This window comes from Macadamia integrifolia, chromosome 1 (genome assembly GCF_013358625.1).
Source record: "Macadamia integrifolia cultivar HAES 741 chromosome 1, SCU_Mint_v3, whole genome shotgun sequence".
Classification (NCBI taxonomy): Eukaryota; Viridiplantae; Streptophyta; class Magnoliopsida; order Proteales; family Proteaceae; genus Macadamia; species Macadamia integrifolia.
Genome location: NC_056557.1, coordinates 11,648,610 through 11,672,916, shown reverse-complemented (window position 1 = coordinate 11,672,916; position 24,307 = coordinate 11,648,610). Strand labels below are relative to the sequence as shown.

The 24,307-nt window shown below is 41.0% G+C and overlaps 1 protein-coding gene across 4 annotated transcripts in view; it reads right to left on the bottom strand.

Moving 5' to 3' along the window:
- Positions 1 to 24,307, bottom strand: part of LOC122079636 (paladin) — a 71,559-nt gene that overhangs the window by 21,407 nt on the left and 25,845 nt on the right. For 3 of the 4 annotated variants that reach the window (XM_042646264.1, XM_042646271.1, XM_042646291.1), the window contains 4 exons: positions 10,721 to 10,847; positions 7,250 to 7,383; positions 7,114 to 7,173; positions 6,612 to 6,847 (listed from right to left, as the gene is read on the bottom strand). In XM_042646264.1, the coding sequence (XP_042502198.1) occupies positions 6,612 to 6,847; positions 7,114 to 7,173; positions 7,250 to 7,383; positions 10,721 to 10,847 (557 nt within the window). The remainder of the gene's footprint in view (positions 1 to 6,611; positions 6,848 to 7,113; positions 7,174 to 7,249; positions 7,384 to 10,720; positions 10,848 to 24,307) is intronic. The other variant, XM_042646281.1, reaches the window with a different exon arrangement.

Sequence of the window (24,307 nt, the reverse complement as noted above, 5' to 3'; positions counted from 1 at the left end):
GGAGGGTTGTCTAAACGCTTAGGCGAGAAGGTGCTCGCCTTAAGGCGAACAAGGCGACCAAGTGTTATTTTTTATTTTCTCTATTTTCTAACATTATTCAGTAAGCTATATATACCTTGTATCGTAAAAACCAACATTAAGCCATTAAAAATCAACATTTAGCTACATCAAATCATAAAAAATCAACATTAAGTCACATTAAGTTATAAAAAGTCAACATTTAGAGAAATTCTCATGTTCTATAATAAGTTTGACAGGTCAAATGATTTTATTTTTACATGAGACTTTTTGTATTAGGTATACCATAAAACCAACTTTCCAACAAGTCTAAGATTACTTAAATCTGAATTATAATGACAAAGTTATACCCGGTCAAACTTATCTTAAAGTGTGCGAATGCTGTTAAAATCGTCTGAATGAAAATAATTTTATAGATATCAAAACAAAAGATTATTTTACCGAACTTTTGGTTTTTAGCAATGTATAAACATAATAGGTTTTATAAAATTTTCATAATTACGAAAAAACCTCAGCATTTAAAAGTTGAAAATCGCCCCTATAACCAAAATATACTTTTTTGTTCTTGGATTGGGGGGTTGACTTTTATCCTTTTGAAATTTGATTTTGAAACTATTTTTATTGGATTCAAATAGGAGGTATTTGCTTATTTATGAATAATATCTTAAGCAAATGAAATGACAAATATAAAAAATAAAAAATAAAAAAAAAAATACTTAAAATGCCAAAACACAAGGTGACATGCATTGCAACAAGGCGGCAGTCGCCTAGGCACCAGGTAAACTGCCTAGACACCAAGGCGACGCCTTGACAACTATGAACCCAAGAAACCTTATATAGTTAGGTCACTTCTAAAGAAAGGAAAAAACGAAAAAATAAGTAACTAGGGTAAAAATGTAAGCATAACAAGAAAGTAGAAAAAACCCTAATTTGAGCGACCAAACTTCGTGGGCTCCATTGAGGACCTAAAAGGATGAATTGGAAAAATCTTGTGCAAGCTCAGTAGTGGATACTTATTGGGCTATTTTTGCCTCTAGCGCTGGCTTCCATTTCCGAATTGGGTTACGGCTCCCGTGACGCTAGCCGACTCAAAAGATAGGTTCTAGCAGTATTGCTGAAAATTTGGAAAAATCAGTTAATATCTTCGCCAAATCATGTGGTCTTCTGCAGGTCCAAACGCTTTAGGAACTCCTCCGAGACCTCCACATTAGGAGAGCACATTGATTGCTATTTCCTCAAACCTTGTGCTCTACCCCTATACAATACACAATATTCAGCAGCATCACAACTATAAGACATAATATTTGCATTTTATAAGTATTATCCACTGAACTGCCTACCAACATCAGTAGTTCCGGCAATCCATTGCGGAGGGGGCTTCAACACTCCCTAAGGCATCCCTAAAACCTTTAATCTCTACCCATTTGGAAAAATATTAATGTTGGCAATCAATACCAATTAGAGTAATTACAATTTATACTCCTACCGAACTACAAAATTCACCTCATTGTTGCAAATAGACTGTATTGCATCACTTCACTCCAATGTGCCAACTATTTGCTTCACTACGTCTATAAGTTCCGAATTCATCCCAGGTCTATGGTTGTATTGAATCTATTAATACTTGGGGTTTAAATAGTACGCTGAAAATTCACATGTGGATATTGCCAATTAATATATTCTACAAATTATAAAATGCAATGTGAATTAGGTACATTAAAGAAAATACTCAACTGGGATGGCTGAGCTCCACTAATCCCCCCATTTTTCGCTCCGGCCACCATGGCGGAGCTCCCTGCTGAGATGTTGTCATCTCCCTCTCCCTTTACCTTGCCTCCAATTCCTTCCTCTTCTCCTCTTGTACACTCGACTCACTCTCCCTTCCCTCCTGGAGAAGCTTGTAATTCTTAGTTCAAACCCTCACTTCCTCCTCTTGAAGACCTTCCCCCCTCCAGGATTGGGGATTCCCTTTTAGTTGTTTGCCCCCATATAGGATCCTCAATTCCAAAGCTTCCAGATGGAATCGCTCACTTATTGACCATTTCCTAGGAAATAGACCCCCTTTTCACCTTGTCAAAACATCCATGTTGAAGCAATGGCGTATGGTGGGCTCTTCCTTCTGGACCATAGGTTCTTCCTGCCCAAATTTTCCGAATAATAGGACATTGTTCAATGCTTAAATGGTGGTCCTTGGTCGATTGGCCAGAAGCCCATATTCCTTCGCCCTTGGCATAAACAGATCCTCAATCGAGTGCACTTCTCCACTATTCCTCTTTGGGTTTCCTTCCCAGGGCTCCCCCTGCACTTTTGGTGTTCCAAAGGTTTGAGCACTGTGGGATCAGTTCTTGGCAATCCCCTTTGCTTTGATGTTAGAACCCATCGGAAGGATCGCCTGGCCCATGCCAGGATCTGTATTGAAGTCTCAGCAGTTGAATCCTTACCATCTTCTATTTCTGTCCAAGAAGGAGACAACTTCTGTTTTCAACAGCAGGTAGAGTATGAATGGAGGCCCCCTCAATGTCTTTCTTGTAAGTTCTTCAGCCACAACTCTGCCCTTTGCAAACCTTGTCAGCCAGCCTCTGAATTCCATAGAACCCTTGATATAGATCTTGTGGGCCCTCTTCATCAGCGGGACAGATCCCTGATGGCTGAAGATCCTCAGCCAAATGACTTTCATCCAACAAACAAAGGTAGAAGATCCTTGCACCCCCACAATTGCCACCGTTCGAGGCAAACGCAGGTGGCCATTGAGTCCTCAACCGCTCCAGCAACTCTTCCTGCTCATGGCAACGCTTTACCTAATAGTCAAAACAGGTTCTCAGTCCTCGAAGTTGAGAACCTCGAGGAAACTCTGTGCCCTGCTAGTTCTAATGATTTCGAATTCTCGGCTGATCACTTTCTAGCAGGCTACTCCTCAAGTGCTGATTCCTCAGAATGTCGAAGCGCTTCCTCCTCTGACAGTAGCTCTCTTTCACCGTCGAGATCATTTGCTGCTGAGCCTCACCTCCATCTAAAATTTTGTAGGTTCTTCCATCTTTGGTTGAACCTGCAACAGTCCCAGATATCTTACCCCCTTTTGTGGAGAAGCTTCCCTTTTCGGCTGAGTTGGTTGTGGGTCCCATCCCGAGTGACCATTTGATTTTCACTACTTCTTTGTCCCTTGACCATACTACCCATCTCTTATCTGAATCTCTGCCTTCGACTTTACCTTTGAACACCCTAACGTGGATGAGGCCCGCCACACTCTTACCGGGCCTCCTTATTCTCCAGCCCACCACATCATTCCTAACCCCTCTCCTAAGCCCAACTCTGTTGTGACCCCTATTGGACCTTTAGTTCCAGAACCATCAGGTATCTATCGGAATGGGGGCGGTTTCTTCTCCACCCAACTTGCCCCTTGCCTCTTTGCACTCCGAGGTTCGTTCGGCTGAGGGCAATCTTTCGACTCTCCCTCCTCCCTCATGGAAAGTCTAACTCTCGGTCCTACCATTGCAGTCCCCCCTTCCATGGAGCCTTTGCAGCCCCCTCCCAACCATGCTTAATGTCTCAAGCCCTGGTCCGGAATCTTCAGGATCTTAATCCCCCTTCCAAGCAATCTGCAGTTCGCTCCCTTGTCAAAGAAATTAGTCCTCGGTTTTGCTACTTGTTGGAAACTCATGTCAAAGAAAATCTGCTACCCGCATCATCTCCACTATTATCCCTGGCTGGTCCTATCTCAACAATTATTCTGATCATCATAATGGTCGCATCTGGTTACTTTGGGACCCTCTCAAATCCTGTCTCTCTCCTTTCTTCCTCCTCTCAGTACCACCACCTGTCCATCTCCTTCATTCCCCACAGCTCCTCTTTCCTGTTCACTGCCATTTTTGCCTCCAACCAGGCTGCTAATAGAGAGGTTCTATGGAATGATATCCATCTGGCCGCCTCAATACTAGATCTCTCCCATGGGGGATTTGTGGTGACTTCAATGCTGTTCTCTTTGGTAATGAAAAGCAAGGTGGTGGGCCGATAGACATTTCCCAAGTGGATGCTTTTAATGATTGCATTGATGATACTGAGGTTAGTGATCTCAGATGGTCTGGCATCAAGTTCTCCTGTCAGAAAAAAAGATCTCGAGCTACTCGGATTGCTTGTAAACTGGATAGAATGTTGGTAAACGAAGCTTGGCTCACCTCCTTCCCCTCCTCCCATGCCTCCTTTGAGCCTCTAAGTATCTCTGATCACAACCCCATTTCCTTATAGATCCAGCCTTACATATCTTTTTGCCCCAAACCCTTTAAATATTTTGATATGTGGTCCTCCCATCTGGATTTCCTTTCCATTGTGGAGGAAGCTTAGGTCAAACCAATCCAAGCCTTTTCTTCCACTCTTATTGCTCTTGCTAGAAAGTTGCAAAATGTGAAGGAGGCTCTTAAAGTTTGGAATTCTAATTTTTTTGGGAACAAGTCATTGACTGCAGGAATAAGCTTTCTTCTATTCAAGTGATGCTCTAGTCTGATCCCCTCAACTCTTCCTTGGCTGAGGAAGAAAAAACTAAGTCGGTTTGCCTCTCTTCCCTCCTTGCTCAGGAAGAAAGTTTTTTGAGACAAAAAGCTAAAATCAAATGGTTGGATCTTGGAGATTCAAATTCATCCTACTTCCATCGGTCTATGAGGGCAAGGAACAACATCAACTCCATTCCTATGCTTATTGCTCTAGATGGCTCCCAAGTCCACAGTGTAAGCAAGATCAACTCTGCAGCTGTTGATTATTTCAAGGAATTATTCAACCCTGCTTCAAGTTCTGCTTCCCCTATCCCTGAGAGCCTCATCAATAAATTTATTCCTAGCAGCTCAGTCAGTTTGCTTCAAGCTATTCCATCTGATGATGAAATTAGGACTGCCCAAATGATTTTAGTATGGGATTCTTCTCCTCAACATGGGATACCATTAAAGATGATCTAATCAAAGTAGTCAAAAGTTTCTTCTTTAACCCTAGAAAGATCAAAGGGATTAGCCATACGTTCCTTCGTCTTATCCCTAAGAAGGAGCAGAGACTATGAATGATTTCAGGCCAATCGCTTTATGTAATATTTTGTACAAATTCATTGCTAAGATTCTAGCCAACAGAATCAATCTTGTGAGATCCTCTCGTCAGTGAGAATCAGTCATCCTTCATTGAAGGTAGAAGTATCAGTGATAATATCCTCCTCTGTAATGAGATTGTGAGAGGGTTTGACAAGAAATCTCACTCCCTTGCTGCTATTATGAAAATTGACATTCACAATGCCTTTCATTCGTTTAGGTGGGATATTATTGTTTCGCTCATGTCCAAAATGGGATTTCTTGTGAGGTTTGTGAATTGGATACATCAATGCATTGCTTCTCCCATATACTCTGTTGTGGTCAATGGCAACCCAGCTAGATAATTCTCTTCTTCTCTCGGGATTCATCAAGGATGTCCTCTATCCTCGTATACCTTCTCCCTAGATATGGAAGTTCTCTCCAGGAGCATCCAATATCTCTCACTGATCAACAATGCATTTCCCCTATTCCGAAGTGTAAGACCATCAAGCTTACTCATCTGGCCTCTACAGATGATCTGATTTTCTCCAAGGCTAAGGGACAATATCAGCGATTGGTTGGGAAGCTAATTTATGCATCCCTACTCATCCTGACATTGCCTTAGCCATTAGCCTGGCAAGTCAGTATATGCATGATCCTTATTCCACACATTTAGAAGTCGTGTTTCGGATCTTGCGCTACCTGAAGCCTACACAGGGAAAGGGGATCCTCTTATCTTCCCATGGTCATCTGCACGTTGAGGTCTTTACTGATGCTAATTGGGCCAGCTCTCCTAATGATTGTCGATCCACCACAGGTTATGGTACTTTTGTGTGAGGAATATTGGTTACTTGGAAGAGCAAGAAGCATGCAGTTGTTGCTCAGTCTAGTGTTGAAGCTGAATTTCAAGCCATGTCTCATAGCATATGTAATGTGGCTTCAAGGACTCTTAAAAGATTTGGATCGCCCTGTTCCCCTACCTATGATGCGGTATTGTGACAAAAAGTTTGACATCAATGTTGATCACATTCCAATTCAGCATTATCGCACCAACCATGTGGAGATTGATCGGAAATTCATTATTGAGAAATGAGACCAAGGGCTGATTTGCATTCCTTTTGTCAAAGCTGAAGATCAGTTAGCTAATGTTTTTACAAAGGTTTTTAAGTAATAAGTTGTTTCATCCTATAGTGTGCAAGCTGGGCATGTTCGACATCTATGCACCAACTTGAGGGGGAGTGTTGTAATATGGGTGTAATATGGGTGTAATATGGTTATAAGAGTAAATCTATCTATAGGGACATTAGAGTACTTGTACCTGTATGTCACTTATTATAAATAAAGTGGGGCTGTCACTTAGGCAAATCAAGCATATTCCTCTCGATCAAACAAAAGTTCACATAAGTTAACTAGTAAAACAAATAGAAATAGTGCAAATAATAATGCTTAAATAATTTTATTAGAAATTGACATGTGTATACACGTGCACCCCTGGACAAAAATGTGAAACTGTGGCCTAAAACAATTTTGGGTGAGTACTTATATATTCACCTGCGAAGTATGCTGTAGAGCTCTGGCCTTGCTCTCATCCAATAAGCAAAACTGCTCTGACCAGATGCACTGGAAAGGAGAGATGCTATCTCTGTATGAATATATACAGCAAAACAGATGAGGAAGTAATATCTTTCCAGGTACTCCACAAAAAAGGAAAGTGACGCTTCTCTCTTCATCTCATCTGGCTGGCGTAGAATACTACTGCGATAAGTAGCAATTGCCTCCCGTAGATTCTGGTACAAAATCAACAAGCAAACACCTTAAAGGAATTAAATATCCAACTTATCAGCTAAAAGCCTAAATGTACTCCTTCAAGCTAAAACAAAATCTCATTGGGCAAGTATTTTTGGATACATAATAGAAAACCAAACACAAAATTTACAATTTTCAACCAATTATGTAAACTGGTTGAGAACTGAAAATTTCACCACTTAATAAAAATGGGGGGAAAAAAAGAGGAAAAAACAGACACACACAGAGAACAGGTAAAGGGAGATACCTGCATCGAGGCACATCTGTCAATAACTTTATCCACTTGCCTTTTCCCTTCCACACCACCCTGAAAGAAAGTAAATGGTAAGAAGAGAAATGAAAAAAGAGAAGATAACAAATAGAAAGAGGATTCATTTGACAACCTCCAAGACCCGAATCAGGCTTCTTATGACGGCATATTCTCCTCGACGAATGGCCTCCTCTGAATTAGGTAAATTGTCAGTGACATTGGGTCCAGCATCAAAAACTTTTCCGATTGAAGTTGTCCTTGGAATACCTATTTTACATAAGCACACAGACAAAATTTTGTTCTGAATACAGAGCAAAATTTCCTCCTTTATAAAGTCCAAAGAAATAGAAAATTAAACATTGTTACCATTCCTTAGCATGCCAGTTGAGTTTGGAAAATCTTTAGCCTAAGGGCTGGGAATCCTTCAAGTTGGGATCCCCAGAGGAAAGTGGAAACAACAGTTCTCTGAAGAAAAAACATCAGCGAGTTGCGACCCGATTCATGCCAAAGCGGTGCTTTAAGTTGCAAGTTGGACTGTTCAGAAAGCGCTATATGTGCTAGGCAATGTTTGTAAGAATAGAAGGGTGAATGGGATGATCAGGGTGACCATCAAGCATCCCAACATCCTGGACGGTGTCGCAAACATTCTGGAAACGTCCAGCTAAAAGAGGGTGTGGTGGTATGAGCTGAAAATGATAGGTTTTATTAGATCTTTTACTTGACTCATAGTTTTCAAGGCTCTGCCCACGTGCCTTCGTAGTGTCGCCTTGATTTTTTCACTCCTCCAATACCTAGGATCGCCTAGACGCCCTGACAACTATTACTTGAATTGTACAGAAGTGCTGTAAAGTGACTCAATGAACAGTTGTCCACCGATCCTTTCTATCAAATCGAAGTCCCCGAGACTGTAAAAACTTAAAAAATAACCCAGTTTTGGACCTTTCTCCATCAAATCTCAGGCACTCAAGGGTTTTGAACCTTCGGTTGTCCGACCCACAGCCCAAGAGATTGTAGCAGGGGGGCAGGGAAGAGAGAGAAACATTCAATCTGCGATCAAAAGCTTCAAAACATTGTGGACTGCTCCACAACCAATATCTACAAAATAGGGCGGAACCTAGGCCATTGAACAAGAAGACGGTCGAGGGCTTTCAGTGCTCTTTTCAAATTTATTATAGCAAATATTCCCTTTTCCATCTCGACGTTTTTAAACCATTCCCACTGTCCCAGACAGGAAAAAAATATTGAAAAGTTGCCACTCAGTTACAATGGATGGTCTGGGTGGCAGTCAGGCATCCTGGACATATCCCTTATGGCATCACAGACATCCCTTTCAAAAACTGGCACTAAGGTTATCCTCCCAGAAAGGCTGAAACAGTCTCAAATCTTCATTTACTGTCGATCAATCTCAAATCTTCATTTACTGTCGATCAATCCATATGAGGATTCATTCGGAGATCTGCTGATTTCCCATAGATCATGCTGAAAGAGTGGTATGAGGTTATGGACTTCAAGAAACCTCAGGTCTTTGATCTGAAGGTAGAATGTCAAGCACTCTTTACTGCTATGTTATGGATTTTGTGGCTGTAAGGAAATAGAACAGATTTCAAGAAGTAATCTGAACAAACTTATAGGATGGCTTCTATAGCAAAGGATTTTATGATATTTTGGATACTGAAGAGTATAGATAAATGGATCACAGATACTGTGCTACATCATAGTCTTGTCTGCTTTACCTCAGGAAAGAGGATTGTATAAACCTCTTGGGAGCCATGGATAGCAAAGTGAGGCCACTTGCCCCATGTTTGTTCTTGCATATCCTATAACAAATAGTGATATTTTCTTCTCTTGATGGGCAGGGTGACAGAACCATCCAATTATATTGAACTTTCCTTCTCTGCTCCCTCTCTCTCTCTCTCTGACTTTCCAGCACAACTGGTCCCAATGCTTCTATCTCAATTTCTTTGTCCTTTCCAGCTGTTTTAATGATAAAACTCCATGAAACCTCAAAACCACAGACCTCATGAAACCTATTACTTGAAAACATAAACCTCAAACGATGAAACCTGAAACATATAACCTAAACCCCACAGTGAAGCTAGAGAAAGCAGAGAATCGCCAGAGAGAAGCAAATAGAGAACCATTGGAAAGATTACCGAAGGGACAAAGAGATTGCCAGAAATTCATGAAACCTTAAGACCCCAGAAACCTAAAACTTGAAAGCATGAAACGTAAACCCTGAGGAAACAGAAACTTACGATACCTGTACTGCTGTACCTTATGTGCAGACAGAGGAAGCAGAAAATCACCTAAGTTGTGGAGAGAGAACTGCCAGATGGATAATCTAAGAGAAACTGCTGGAGTGGTAGAGATAGAGAGAAGGATTGAAGAAATCAGATGTCTATTCCATGGCCCTTAAAAAGATACCCTCTTAACCTGCCCATTTGCCTCGATAAATCATCAAATAAAAAAAATAAAAAAAGCAAATCAGTAGTCTGGTAGTAATGGGATGCCTTCAGGTATATGAACCAATATAGGCAGATCTAACCTCAAGAATTTCCAAGCATTAGGACTTGGGGTGCTAGGACTTGATGATATAATTAACTATTACATGAGTCACACGACTAGCCATGCTCTACAAGGATAGAATGCCAGGCAATCGATAAATACCACATAAATGCATCACATAGGCAGCAAGAGCCCCTTGAGGTCTAAGGTGACCAGTTGCCCTATATACCAAGGTGGGCCTAGACCCAAAACATAATGATCTTGACGTCCATATGTTACGTATTTAAATGATTTCTTGTCACTTGACCTCCATATGTTACATATTTAAATTATTTCTTGTCCACCCTTACATGTTTTTATAATCTCCTTAACCCCCTTATGTTCTATATTTTGACCTTTTCAATGCTACACTATACATATATTTACACTTTAAGATGACGACTACCTGGAAAAAATGACCTGGTATGCAACATATGGCTCTAGCCTTGGGTAGTTAGGCCTCACAAAGGCATCACCTCGCATCAAGACAACAGGCCACAGCCATGGCTCGCCTTGTCCCATAACAATGAATGAATGGATGAGGGAAGTCAATGATGATTTACTCACATATAATGAAGCCCAGTGATGGCAACAGTAAGGAGTAAAATTGAAAAGCTCATGTCTTTAAAACAAGAAGAGGGAAGCAAAGAAGGGCATTCACTGAGATATTGGGGAAGCGCATGCGAACTGGAGGTTTTAGCTCTATGTAGAGAAGCCATACAGGTATATGATCAATGTAACCAACCCCAAGTAGCTGGCAATTGATGTGATTTCTTTGATTTTTTTCTTTATAATTTTGGATCCTTATGATAGTTCTTTAAGCATTATTTGATTTTGAAATTTAATATTGGGGAATGGTTGTGCCATAGAGGACTTGAATGCCACGTATATGTACCCATGTTGTGTCGTGCGGTAACATATTTTTCCGCAACATATTTCCATTTGGTGATGGACAAGAAAAATACCAATATTTACATTGAAAATGTTAAACTATCTGGTTGGACCACATCTAGAAAGACACAAGGATTAAAGATGCCAGTGCAAGAACAACAAAGATTACCAGATGCACCAGTTCGGTTAAGGTAAACCAATGTAGCAATCACCATCCCTGTGGTAGTTCGTCCACGCCCCATTTGACAATTAAAGACTATCTCTGTGTTTATATCAGTTTGCAAAATCCTATGAACCTGAATGAAATAAAGAGAGAGAGTGCATTAGTCATTGTTCATAAACTTGTTTCTGAAATATGTTTCTGAAACATCTCAATGAGAGATTTCTGACAGAAGAAACAGAGTAACTGATCTAGATCAAAGAAAGAAGCATAATTTTGGATTTGGGTATTGTTCAGTCTTCTGGGTCAAATTGCGCCCACAGTTCAATAACATAGGCCCAAAATTAAGTCCCCAGTGGCTTATAAGGGTCAGGGACAAGTAATTTTGAGTTTTCTATTGTAATGGGCCCATTCTACAAGCCCAAATAGGAGAGACTCCATTATTGCTTGTTTTTCAAATCGGAAGTATGTTTTTTTCTGGTTTTAATAGCTTATTTCCATCTCCATTATGTAAGTTACATGTAGACTTAGGCTAATGTACATCTCAGCGTACACAAGCAAATTTGTGTCAGCACCACAAGTACCATTTTTGAAATGTCGAAAATACGCTATAAACAAAATAAGACCAAAAAAATACTATCTGGGGGTCAAAACCATGGTTTCCAACGAAGCCAGGGACGAGTTCCTGGATGCTATGACAATTCGCAGGTTTCAACCGAAATTGGTCAAAACCCGAGATTTAGAACCTTGCTCCTACCTGTAGTCAACGGAAGAAGATAGCCTTGCTGCTGTCTCTATTGATGTCCGGGTAATGTAGGACTAGATTTGAAAGTTCAAACTAGATCCAAACAACAGGAACTTTTAAACCAAAGAACAACCAAACCAGTCCCAAAATATATATATCAGAATTCAGAATACAAATAATAATCCAGAAAAACTATCAATCTCAAGGAACAACATCACAGGGAAGAAACAATTCAGCAGTAGCCTTTAGGACTAAACCAGGAACTGAATAAGACTCCCAACAGGTTCAGGTCAACAGAAAAAACATGAACAGCAGTCCACCAATCAATACCACAACCAGCAGGTCTATCGACTTCAATAACAGAGACTACAGATCAGTAAAAGACAAAATCTGAGAGAATCTTGATTACTTAATAACCACAGCCCAGATGGGCCTCAAAACAGGATCGAGTCTCTCCCTTAATGAGGATAACCTCTGGTCAAAATCTCAGACAAAAGTGACCAGCAGATAGGTCTGGACAGAGATCGAAAATTCCTCCCAGAAAAGGCAATTGCCTGAACAGATCTGATGTAAGAAAAAATAAATACCTATGCAGCAATACTCCTTGAATATAAACTTGAAAGAGAATAAGAAACTTGAAGAAAACCTCCTGAACTTCTCGCTGCAAGGAGTCGCTTGGATCAAACACCAAACCCAGCACTTTGATCAAACACAAAGCCATCTCAGCAGAGACATTGCAGCAGCAACAGTTTTTTTGTTTGTATAAATCGTGGGGCTTAATGGGAGCCCTCTCCTTTATTTATAATAATGATGGGGGTCTACAAATAATAGAAACTCACTTTAGTTTCCAAAACTGAAATAGGAAACTAAATAAAAGCAAGCCCTCTAGTTACTAAAATTAAAAACTAGGAAAATACAAAGACCGAAATTAGAAACTAACTTTTGACTAAATTTAAAAACTAACTAATGACTGAAATTAGAAACTAATTAACCCCATCAAAACCCAACTAAAAATGAAACTAATGAAAATAGAAAACTAACTAGTAATCCCGTACTCAATCTTAGAGCCCCTCTTTTGGACCCATAAAAGTGGTCCAATACACTCCAAACCACATAGACTGAAGGCCCAACACATATACAACCCAACCCTAGGCTTATTCCTAATAAAACAAGCCTATTTCGGTTATTAATCTGCATCACCTGGTCATTGCCCCTGAGGCGATGACAGCTCCTCTCCTTTGCAACCCTCTGAACCGCCTCTCGAATTGTGATTTCCCCTAGAAGCGTTGCATCCTCCTGCGTCTGCTACAACTCACCCTTCTGATACTTCAACAACTATATTGTTGGGGATATGCCCACACTCCTATGTTGGTAGGTTGATTTGATGATAACAAACAATGAAGGTATTTAACATATTTCCCTCAAGTATTGTCTTGTAGAGACTTCAAGTCAAAGAGCCAAATTGACAAATGGAATGAAGATTGAAGTCATCAAATGAGGATAATTAAAAGCCATCAAATGGTGAAGAATGAAGTCAAGAAGTCAAGAAGTTATAAAGAATAGAAGTGATGGCGTATAAGGTCAAAACTCAAGAAAGAAGGGTGTCAACCAGTCAGTCACAGTAGGGCCCAATTGGGCACCCCAATTTAAATCCTTGCACCATTCCCGACCGATTATGTAGTCAGCCCTTCAATGGCCAGGCATGGAACGATTACATTCGGTCGGTTGGTTGCCGGGTAATAATTGGTTTCTTTTTAATCGATGTAACCAGATCATAAACAGTCTCTAAACAGTAAGGAGATTAGACTTCAAAGCTAGAATCGTGCCATATCAATCTTCTTTTGCAGAAGAAAGAAGTAGACTCCAAGGATGAGATGGAACTCCAGTGGCACCGCTCCCTAAAAATAGGGTTACACAAAATCAGAGAAAGAGAGAGGGAGGAAAGAAGTAAGCGAGAGGGTAATTGAGTTAGGGGACCTGACAACCTGAGAGGACGTGCTTGCAAAGATTGAAGATCTTGGCTTGCTCACTATCCATTCTCAAAGAAAATGAGATGAGAAATCTGAATTCCAGTCTCACTTCGAGAGGCAAAGTAGATCGGTACAATGGAAGGGTTGGAACAGCATCCGTCGGAGACGTTTTCTTCTGATCTCCCTTGTGAAGTTAGAACAACCTTTGTGGTTTGTGAAATTAGAGAAGAGATGGGATAGAGCATATATATATATATATATATAGGGAGAGAGAGAGAGAGAGAGAGGAATGGATTATTCATTAGTCATTAAATTATGATAGACAAGCTGTAATAGTGTTGGTGTCGGTTGAAGAGTAAAGTGAATCTACATAGTTGAAGATAGAGTGTACAACTGTAGTGATTTTTGTAATGGGTGTAATTTAAAATTATAAAACTGAAGTGACTGATGTGATGGGGCAGAATTGTCAACAGATAATCGACATAGATTTAACACATACTAATATATTAAATATCAATACATATTACATAAACGCAGTTTATTCGGTCATGTCGGTTGGGCTACTCTCACAGACTGGGAACAACCAATTAATAACCAGTTCGGGCTCAAGCCCAACATGTTTATTATTCGATCGTGTCGATTTTGGGTTTTGACAGATTGGGAGAGGTCTGTCTTATCAGTGTGGGCTTGAAATTGACACACTCACATGCATTTCATATTTGTATCTTGCACGGTATGGCATCCTTAAGTTTCTACTAGCCTAGATGGACCCTAGGAGATGCCCAATGACTATTCAAATAGACCCAAATAAGGATGGGAGTAAGTTGTGACAAGTCATGACAGTTCATGTTTGAGGGCATTTTGGCCATTTCAAATGGCAGTATCAAAAGATGATTTCTTGTTGAAAGTTATAGAGCTTCGAGTCATGAATCCAATGCAACTTACACGTCTCAATCTGAGTCCGCATGAGAAAATTATACCCATTTTCATAGCCTGTCTATTTTGGAAAATGCAACCGAATCCAGATCCAATTGGGAAGCGATGAGCTAGATCAAACTCTGGATGAGTCTGTATCCTCCCAATGGCAATATTCCAATGTTAATATTTTCCCAAGCAATCTCATTCTGGAAATACGTATCCGTTAGAGCTTTACTTAAACAAGACTTTTAGGCCTCAAATTGTGCCTATATAAAAGCGCTCTCCTCACCTTTAAACACACAACATACACCACAATTAAGATCATTTTTGGGGATTCAAATCATCAAATCAAGTGAGGAAAGAGAGATCAAGAGCTTCCAACACATTTCAAGTCAAGTGATCTCAATCATTGCACTCTCCACCATCTCATCAACTCTTCATCTACAAGAGAACTGATCAAGGAGTTTATCAAGTGCATCATTCATATCATATTGCGCTCACTCAAAGTGTTAGGTAACATCTTCCCAACTCTTTTATTTATAATTGTTTTGCATTTCTCTAGGTAGAGCATTATAGTGCCTAGACCGTACTTAGGCGAGGTAGAAAAACTGCAATATCTCGAGCGAGATTTCGAGATCTCGCCGAGATCTAGGTCCAATAACTCGTCTCGAACCATTTCGGTTCATCTCGGTCCATTTTGGGGCCAAACTATACTATTAAAGCCATGATTCGACTCAACCTGGCGAGATTTCTCGCTGGTTTCGCCTGGTTTCACCTCAAGCTCCCATTTTTTAGAGAAAATCAACAAAAAAACTGTAGGACATCTATTCTTTGGCTGGGATCTTCACTCTAAATTGCATTGAAGCCAAGATATCCAAGATTGGTGGTGACTTTTCCCCTCAAGAACACTTTAAAGTAAAAACTTCTTCCCAAACCCATTTTTTTAAAAGTAACATCATCAAATCTTGTTTCTTACCATTGGTTTTTTATATGTCATGATACTAAGGGTGATCTATACATTCATGGAAGAAAAATTAATTTTTTTATTTTTCTGTTACAATAAATGCTTTTCTTGGAAAAAATATTAGAAAAATATGATTTATGTAAGATGTTTGGTACTCATTTTTTTATATGTTGGTCACCAAAGGCTGATCTACAGCCTCATGGTGGCCATTTTTTTTTCAGCCAATAAATAAATAAATTAATTTTCTGAAATATATAATATATATTAAATAATTACAGAAAAATAAAAAATTATGAAATAATTTCTGTTTTCGATGGAAAATTACTCTAATGTTGTGTAAATATTATTTGTATATTTTGAAATGAAAATGGTGTTATTAGTTGCACTCTAGTACACTTTATTGTGAATTTTGATTTATTATTAATAAAAAAAAATATGATCTAAAATTAATGAAAGAAATTATAAAAAATAGGGGATTAATATGTAATAGCTATATGTTATTGAGTAGCACTTAATGCATGCAATCTTTACAATATAGTGTTTATGTTGAATAGTTACTAACTCACTATTTACTAATTCATGAACAAACACATTTATGTAATAGTGTTGAATACTTGAAGTTGGGGAACAATGTCTACTTCTCATAGTGGTGATATTGCATGGTTACATGGGGATCCTATGTCCGATGATAAGAAAAAGTCAAGGTGTAGGTATTGTCAGAAGATGATAAATTTTGGAGGTGCTACTAGGTTGAAACAGCATTTAGTTGGGGGGTATAAGGATGTTGCCAAATGCCCCCAAACACCATATGAAGTCATAAAATATGTAGAACATAGTTTAAGAGGTGGAAGGTTAAAGAAGGCAGAGAAACAAAGCTTGGACCAAGAATTCGATGAGGTAGTCTTAGAGAGTCATCATCACCCAACAACAGTGGATGTTGATTCTGATGACTCTAATAGTGATTACAACCCAGAATCAGGTATGTCAAGCGTAGAATGGAGAGAATTGCAAAAAGTTAAGGCAGCGAGCTTGGTCTCTCATCAAATAGATAAGGTTAGGCAGGTAGAGATGAAGAGAGGAGCAGATGGCTCTGGTTCTAGAGCAGCTGCATCAGATGTGCCTCCCACAGAGAGAAGAATGAACAAGAAGCAAAGGAATGTGGATATGCCTCTAAGGAGAGCTTAAAGTGTGAGGGCTGCCACACCCCCATCACCACCTCGAAGAGATCCTGATGAGAGGCAAAATCCCTTGTTATTTAGACAACAGGATACATATCAAAGAACTATAAAGCAAGCTTGGGGTACATGGAAACAACTTGGGGATGCAATGTCAAAATTTTTTTTTCTATAACAGCATCCCAGCTAATGTTGCACAAGGGACATATTACTAGGCCATGATTGACACTGCAGGAAGGGCTGGTCCAGGAACAAAGGGGCCAACTCCTTATGAGCTGATGAATGTTTATTTGCCTCATCAGAAGGAGTTAGATGAGTACATTAATGGCTTGAAGAATCAGTGGGCACGATATGGAGTTACTGTGATGTGTGATGGTTGGACTGGACCAACTAGACAGTCCATCATCAACTTCATGGTGTATTGTGATAGGAAGACTGTATTCTTAAAGTCTGTTATGCATCCAAAGAGAAGAAGGATGCAATGTACTTATACAAGTTGTTGAAGGATGTTGTCACAGAGGTGGGGCCTGAGAATGTCGTTCAGATTGTCACAGACAATGGGAGCAACTTCAAAAAAGCAGGGGAAAGACTAACGAATAGGAAGAGTAAAAGCATCCACCTTTTTTGGACACCATGTGTTGCCCACTCCGTTGACTTAATGCTTAAAAAAATGGCGAAGAAGTCTTTGGTAGCAGGTGTGGTTGAACAGGCAAGACAAGTGCCCACATTTGTTTACAACCATGGATTTGCTCTCTCTTTGTTGAGGGAAAAATGCGATGGAGACTTGGTAAGGGCAAGTATGACCCAATTTGCAACCAAATACATTGCACTGAAGAGCTTTCAAGATAAGATGGTTGGTTTGAGATCCATGTTTGCCAATAAAGAGTGGTTTGGATGGAGGGAATCGGGTTCCCCAGGTGGTATCGCAGCACATACCACCATCTCTGGTGAAGGATTTTGGCAAGATGTGAAGAAGATTCTTCTTATATTTGGCCCAATTGCAACGATCTTGAGGTTGGTAGACTCAGAGAAGCAGCCTACCTTACCATATATGTATGCTGCAATGGAGAAAATGAAGGAGAAGGTGAGAGCACTATCCCTAGGGGTGCAAAATCCTACATAAGAATTATTGAGGAGAGATGGGAGAAACATTTGATGCATCCACTGCATGAAGCTGGTGAGTTTAGAAACTTAAATATTAAAGACTTACTTTACACATTACAGTTAATGACAAGTTACTTATGGAATTTACAGCGTATTATCTCAATCCTACGTACCACTACAAGTACGATCTAGGAATGGATGATGATTTGATAGAAGCAATGGAGCTTGTGGTGGCAAAGTTGGTCCCTAAAGCTAATCTATAGGCAGCATGCAACATTGAGGTGGGTTAATGTTTAAGATATATATAGACTTTCAGCTTCCTAAGTGTTGAAGTACATATCGTATTATGTACTAACTTGTATTCAATGTTTGAAATATGTGTAGATGAAGGAATTCAGGGATGGTAATGGGAGTTTTGGTAGGGCAGTAGCAGGGGCTGGGAGACAAACTACTACCCCTGGTGAATGGTGGGTCCTATATGGAAAAGATGCACATGGATGTGAGTCGTAACTGGAGTACATTCTCACTGATCCACACCAAGAGGCGTAACCGACTAGGTCATGAAAAGCTGCAGCAATTGGTGTTTGTGCATTACAACATGAGATTGAAGATGCAGCATATATGTCGAGGCCAAGAGGGTAGCAGTGAGCCAATTGAACTTACTAACATTTTCCAAGAAGACTCAGATGATGAGGATGATCCCTTATACCAATGGGTGAAGGATCGAGGTGAGCCACTTATGGATCAGCCTGGGGGTAGGCCTGACCCCATGGCAGCTAGTCTGATGGGTACGGACATGGATGAGTATATGTCTCAAGAGGGCCGTGTGCTTTCACAAGTACCCAGGCCTTTCGAGACCCAAGCTACTGGGGTTGATGTGGAGCCTGAAACTGTTTAGTCACGGTCCAGTGATGATGATGATGATGACGATGATGGTGATGGGGATGGTGATGGGGGGTTACGCGAGAGGTATCATTACACTGAACCGGAGCAAGAACAGTTGCGGTTCACAGGAGAGACTCAGTTCACTCATGCCACAAAGGACATAGACTATGGTGCACACTCACCCACACCCACACCCTACAGGAGAGGCTCACGTCGTCAATTCTTAGCTGGTGGAGAGAAGCAGGGTAGTGTGGACTCCATGGACATCTCTGTTATAAGCTTGACTGACACACTAGGAGGCTTAAGCATGGAGAGTAGTACTGGTACTTACATTCTTGGGGAGCCGTTGGATGCACCTTCAACTATATATGGCACAGGGACGACCGGTTCAGACTATAGTCATTATAGTCAATTTGGCCAGTTTGGATACCCACAACAATAGACCAGCTCTTACCCCTCTGCCACTATGGGGGTCAGTCACTCGACTCACACCCCCAGATTGGGTCAGGTTTTGTGGATAGCATCTTCGGGGCTCCAGATCCCGCAGCCCCAGTGATGCAGATCTGAAGACCTACATCCGTAGGAAGAAGGCCAACAAGAGTAACTAGCATGTGGCCTTACCTTGTTGATGCTTATTAATTTCATACTTAGTTTTTTCATGTTTTATGTCTTAGTTTAGTTCCAATTGAACCATGGTCCATGTTGGTCCAATATCGGTTCAATTTAAGTGGTTAGAAGTTACTTACTTTTACTTTTTACTTTTCTAAATGGGGGGATCAATTCACTTTTGTAAGTGATGATGGGTGAAGACTTTTCCACCTTTGGTAGGTGGGGGATGAAGATTTTTCCACCTTTGGTAGTTGGGGGATGAAGACTTTTCCACCTTTGGTAGGTGGGGGATGAAGATTTTTCCACCTTTGGTAGGTGGGGGATGAAGACTTTTTCACCTTTGGTAGTTGGGGGATGACTTTTCCATTGTAACTTTAAGAGGTGAGGATTTTTCTACTTTTGGTAGTTGGTAGGTGAAGACTTTTCCAACTTTAGTAGTTGGAAGGTGAAGACTTTCCTACCCCAACTTTAATAAGTGAAGACTTTCTACTATTGTTAGTTGGAAGTTGGGTATGTAATGTTTTGTTGAGTTGGTCCTATAAATAGGATCAATTGTAAGCATTCAAAGACAACTCAGAATTTGAAATCAAAGTTTGCTTATGCAACTCTCTTCTTGTGTTTGATCAAGAATCTCTTGTGTTTGATCAAGAATCTCTTGTGTTTGATCAAGGTAGGTTGGTGTTTGATCCAGTCGATCCACCTTGCGGTGTGAAGCCCGGGTGTTATATTATTGTTTATTGTTCCATCTTTTTTTCATCTTTCAACAAGTTTTAGCAATATCCTATTCTCCATATCTAGAATTCCCTATTCTCTGAGAAAAGATCCTACCCTGGTACTGTTTTGAGCTTCCTCAATTTCAGTATTACATCAATTGGTATCAGAGCATGGCAGAGAATGAGTCACAGTGGCCGCCGCCTCCACCTGATCCAATGGCAAAAGTCATTGAAATGTTTCAACAACTCTCTGCTGATAAAAAAACTATTAGTGAGAGGTTACTGCGACTTGAGAACCAAAGTGTTACTCCAATACAAGGCAGCAATGTACCATTCGAGAGGGAGGACAGGTATCAACTACAATCTACTGTGCATCGTCAACATAGGAGAAGTGCTGAAAGGGCACAACAAAGAACCCCTACAGCACCACCTACCTTTGAGGAGCATGTAAGATCTTATTTCAATGGTGATCTTGAAGCACCCCGTCGACGTGCTGATGATTCACAAAAAGTCAAGCTTGAATTAAAGGAGTTCAACGGAAAGCATGATCCACAGGTATTTTATGATTGGTTGGCTGCTTTAGATGACTATTTTGATTGGTATGAGTTGTCTGAGTCACGTAAGATGAGACTAGCACGTACTAAGCTAGTTGGCTCAGCCCGCGAATGGTGGAGAACTGAAGAAAGGGATCTTGAAGATCGTGGTAGAGCTCCCATTACTTGGGAAGAGATGAAAGAAGATCTTAGTGCCAAATACTTACCACGACACTTTAGATCACAACTGCAGGACAAGCTGAATACTCTTCGTCAAGGGAGTATGTCCGTTGCAGAGTATATGGAGCAGTTTGATTCACTCTATTCACGCACTGGCATCAGGGAGAATGAATTACAGGTACTTTCCCGCTTTCGTTTGGGTTTGAGATCTGATATAAATCGTGCTATTGGCGTAGTAGATGTATCCAATGTCAGGGAATACTTCGAGAAGGCAGTACATGCAGAGGAGTTACTAGCTCCTACGGGTAGAAGGTTTGGATATCAAGCTAGAGAGATCACAAAAAATTTTTCAGCAAAAAATCCTACTTCTTATCCTCCACGTACCACACCTTCTCCACGTGCTGATCACAAGGGGAAAGCACCTATGCCTAGCACTGCCACAGTGCAATGCTTTCATTGTCAGGAGAGGGGACATTATGCCAAAATTGTCCTACACGTCAAAAAGTAGCAATGATGGTTGACGCTGACGATAATTCCCATATCTTTCCAATCCCATTGGAAGAAGAAGACGAAAATGTTGATTATTATGATGGGGCTGAAGCAAATGAAGATGACTCCTATGGAATTCATGTGGTTTCTCGCATATTGGTGGCTGAAACCAAAGGCGAGGATTGGCGACGTACATGCATATTTTACAGCCGCATGCGTTCAGCTGATCGCACTGTTCAGGTGATAGTTGACAGTGGCAGCTGCGTTAGTGTTGTCTCTGAGTTGTTTGTGAAGAAAGCACATTTGAAGGTAGAGAAACACCCGCAGCCTTACAAAGTATCCCTACTGAATGGCAACACTTTGGAGGTCAATCAGCGATGTTTTGTTCCACTACAACTTTCTCGATATGAAGAAAAGGTATGGTGTGATGTTATTCCTATGAAGCTAACTGATGTTCTTTTAGGGAGACCATGGATGTATGATAATGATGTTCTCACTGGCGGAAAGAAGAATCAGTGCATATTTACCTTTAAAGGGCAGCGCACTATACTTGAGCCTATCAATGTACCAGAGGAGATGCGTAAGAGACAGACATTGAGGACTAACCAGAAAGCCACCACCGATACCAACAAGATGCTAGTCCTTCCACAGAAGAAGATCTTAGCTGTTCCACAAAAGCAGTTTGAGCGAACCAGCCATGATACAGGCATGATATTAGCCCTGGTTACTAGAGAGGTCACTCCACCACCAACAGTTCAACTCACACGGCCTATTAGAGAGCTTCTAACAGACTTTTCTGATTTAGTACCTGACGAGCTACCTAATAAGCTCCCTCCCATGCGCGATATTCAGCATGCTATTGACTTGGTACCTGGGTCTGTGCTTCCCAACCTTCCAGCTTACCGTCTCAGTCCTACAGAACACACTGAGCTCAAAAGGCAAGTTGATGAACTACTAAAGAAGGGGTTTATCATTGAGAGCCTTAGTCCTTGTGCTGTACCAGCATTACTTACTCCAAAAAAGGATGGCTCATGGCGTATGTGTGTCGACAGCAGAGCAATCAACAAAATAACGGTTAAGTATAGGTTTTCCATACCACGACTTGATGATATGCTAGACATGTTGTCCGGGGCAAAGGTCTTTTCAAAATTGGACCTTCGAAGCGGCTACCATCAAATTCGTATTCGGCCAGGAGACGAATGGAAGACCGCCTTCAAAACCAAGGATGGACTGTTCGAGTGGAAGGTCATGCCCTTTGGTCTGACGAATGCACCTAGTACATTCATGCGAGTTATGACACAGGTACTTCGTCCATTTATTGGTCGATTTTTGGTTGTATACTTTGATGATATCTTAGTTTACAGCAAGCATCCAGATGATCACATCGACCATTTGAAGCAAGTCTTGAGGGTGCTCCGTATGGAGAAGCTATACATTAATCTCAAGAAGTGTTCCTTTATGCTGCCCAAGGTTGTATTCCTTGGTTTTATTGTCTCCTCCAAGGGGGTTGAAGCTGATCCTGAGAAGATCAAGAGCATCACCAATTGGCCTACCCCGAAGACAATCACTGAAGTCCGTAGCTTCCACGGTCTAGCCTCATTTTACAGGAGATTCATTCGAAATTTTAGTGCAGTCATGGCACCTATTACCGAATGTATGAAGCAGAGTAAAGGCAAGTTTGAGTGGACAACAGCGGCGACAAAAGCCCTCCATCTTATCAAGAAGAAGATGACGGAGGCCCCGGTATTACGCCTGCCAGATTTTAATCGTGTATTTGAGGTGGCAACTGATGCTTCGCATATTGGGTTGGGAGGTGTGCTGATACAAGAAGGGCACCCTATCGCTTTCTATATCGAGAAACTCAACGATGCCAAGCGACGCTACTCGACTTACGATTTGGAGCTCTATGCTGTCATCCAAGTGTTACGCCATTGGAGACACTATCTTATTGGTAAGGAATTTATTCTTTACACCGATCATAAAGCACTCAAACATCTCCATTCTCAGAAGTCAATCAGTCAGAAGCATGCAAAGTGGGTTGCTTACCTGTAAGAGTTCGTCTTTGCGATGAAATACAAGGCTGGTAAAGAGAACACGGTGGCTGATGCTTTAAGCCGAAAAGTTCTCACTATCAATACTTTTTCAGCACATGCCGTTAGTATTGATCAGATACGAGATGAGTACGCATCTGATAAGGATTTCAGAGTTCTATATGCAGAGTTACAGCAAGGTGAGCAACACCCTAAATATTCTGTCCACAATGGTTATTTGTTCTTCGGAACGCGATTATGCATTCCAGACTCCTCCCTACGACATCACATCATAAGGGAGTTACACGGAGGAGGGTTGGGAGGCCACTTCGGCAAGGACAAGACCATCATACAGGTGACTGATCGGTACTACTGGCCACACATTGCAAAAGACGTAGATCATGTCATCAAAAGGTGTTGAGTCTGTCAACTTGCTAAGGGGACCAAGCAGAATACAGGCCTCTACTCCCCACTACCGGTTCCTCATGCACCTTGGCTCGACATTAGTATGGATTTTGTACTTGGGCTGCCACCTACAAGAGAACGGTACGATTCCATCATGGTTGTAGTGGATCGCTTCTCTAAGATGGCTCACTTTTTGCCATGTCGAAAGACCTTTGATGCCTATCATATTGCAAAGCTCTTCTTTAAAGAAGTTGTTCGACTGCATGGGCTGCCAAGTACTATTGTCTCTGATCGTGACGTCAAGTTTATGAGCTATTTCTGGAAGACATTGTGGCTAAAAACTAACACAAAGCTACAGTTTTCAACTGCATTCCATCCACAAACTGACGGTCAGACAGAGGTTGTTAATAGAAGTTTGGGGAACTTGTTGAGGTGCTTAGTCCGAGATTATGAGAAGACATGGCCAGCAATCCTTGACATAGCTGAGTTTGCCTACAATAGCTCTGTGAATAGGACAACGGGGCGCACGCCATTTGAGATATTACTTGGAATTCAGCCGCAACGCCCAATTGATCTTGTTCCACTCCCACCCCAGGCTCGAATCAGCCTTGAAGCTGATGAATTCTTGCGCCACATCACAGAGGTGCATGCAAACGTGCGACGACGTATTGCCTTAAGTAATGATGTCTACAAGACTACAGCTGATCGTCATCGTCGTTATATGGAGTTTAAACCAGGAGACATGGTTATGGTTCGCATAAATCCTGAGAGGTTCCAACCTGGTGTTAACACAAAGCTCCATCCAAAGAAGATGGGTCCTTATAAGGTGCTGAAACGTATAGGACCAAATGCTTATGTGCTCGAATTACCTGAGGA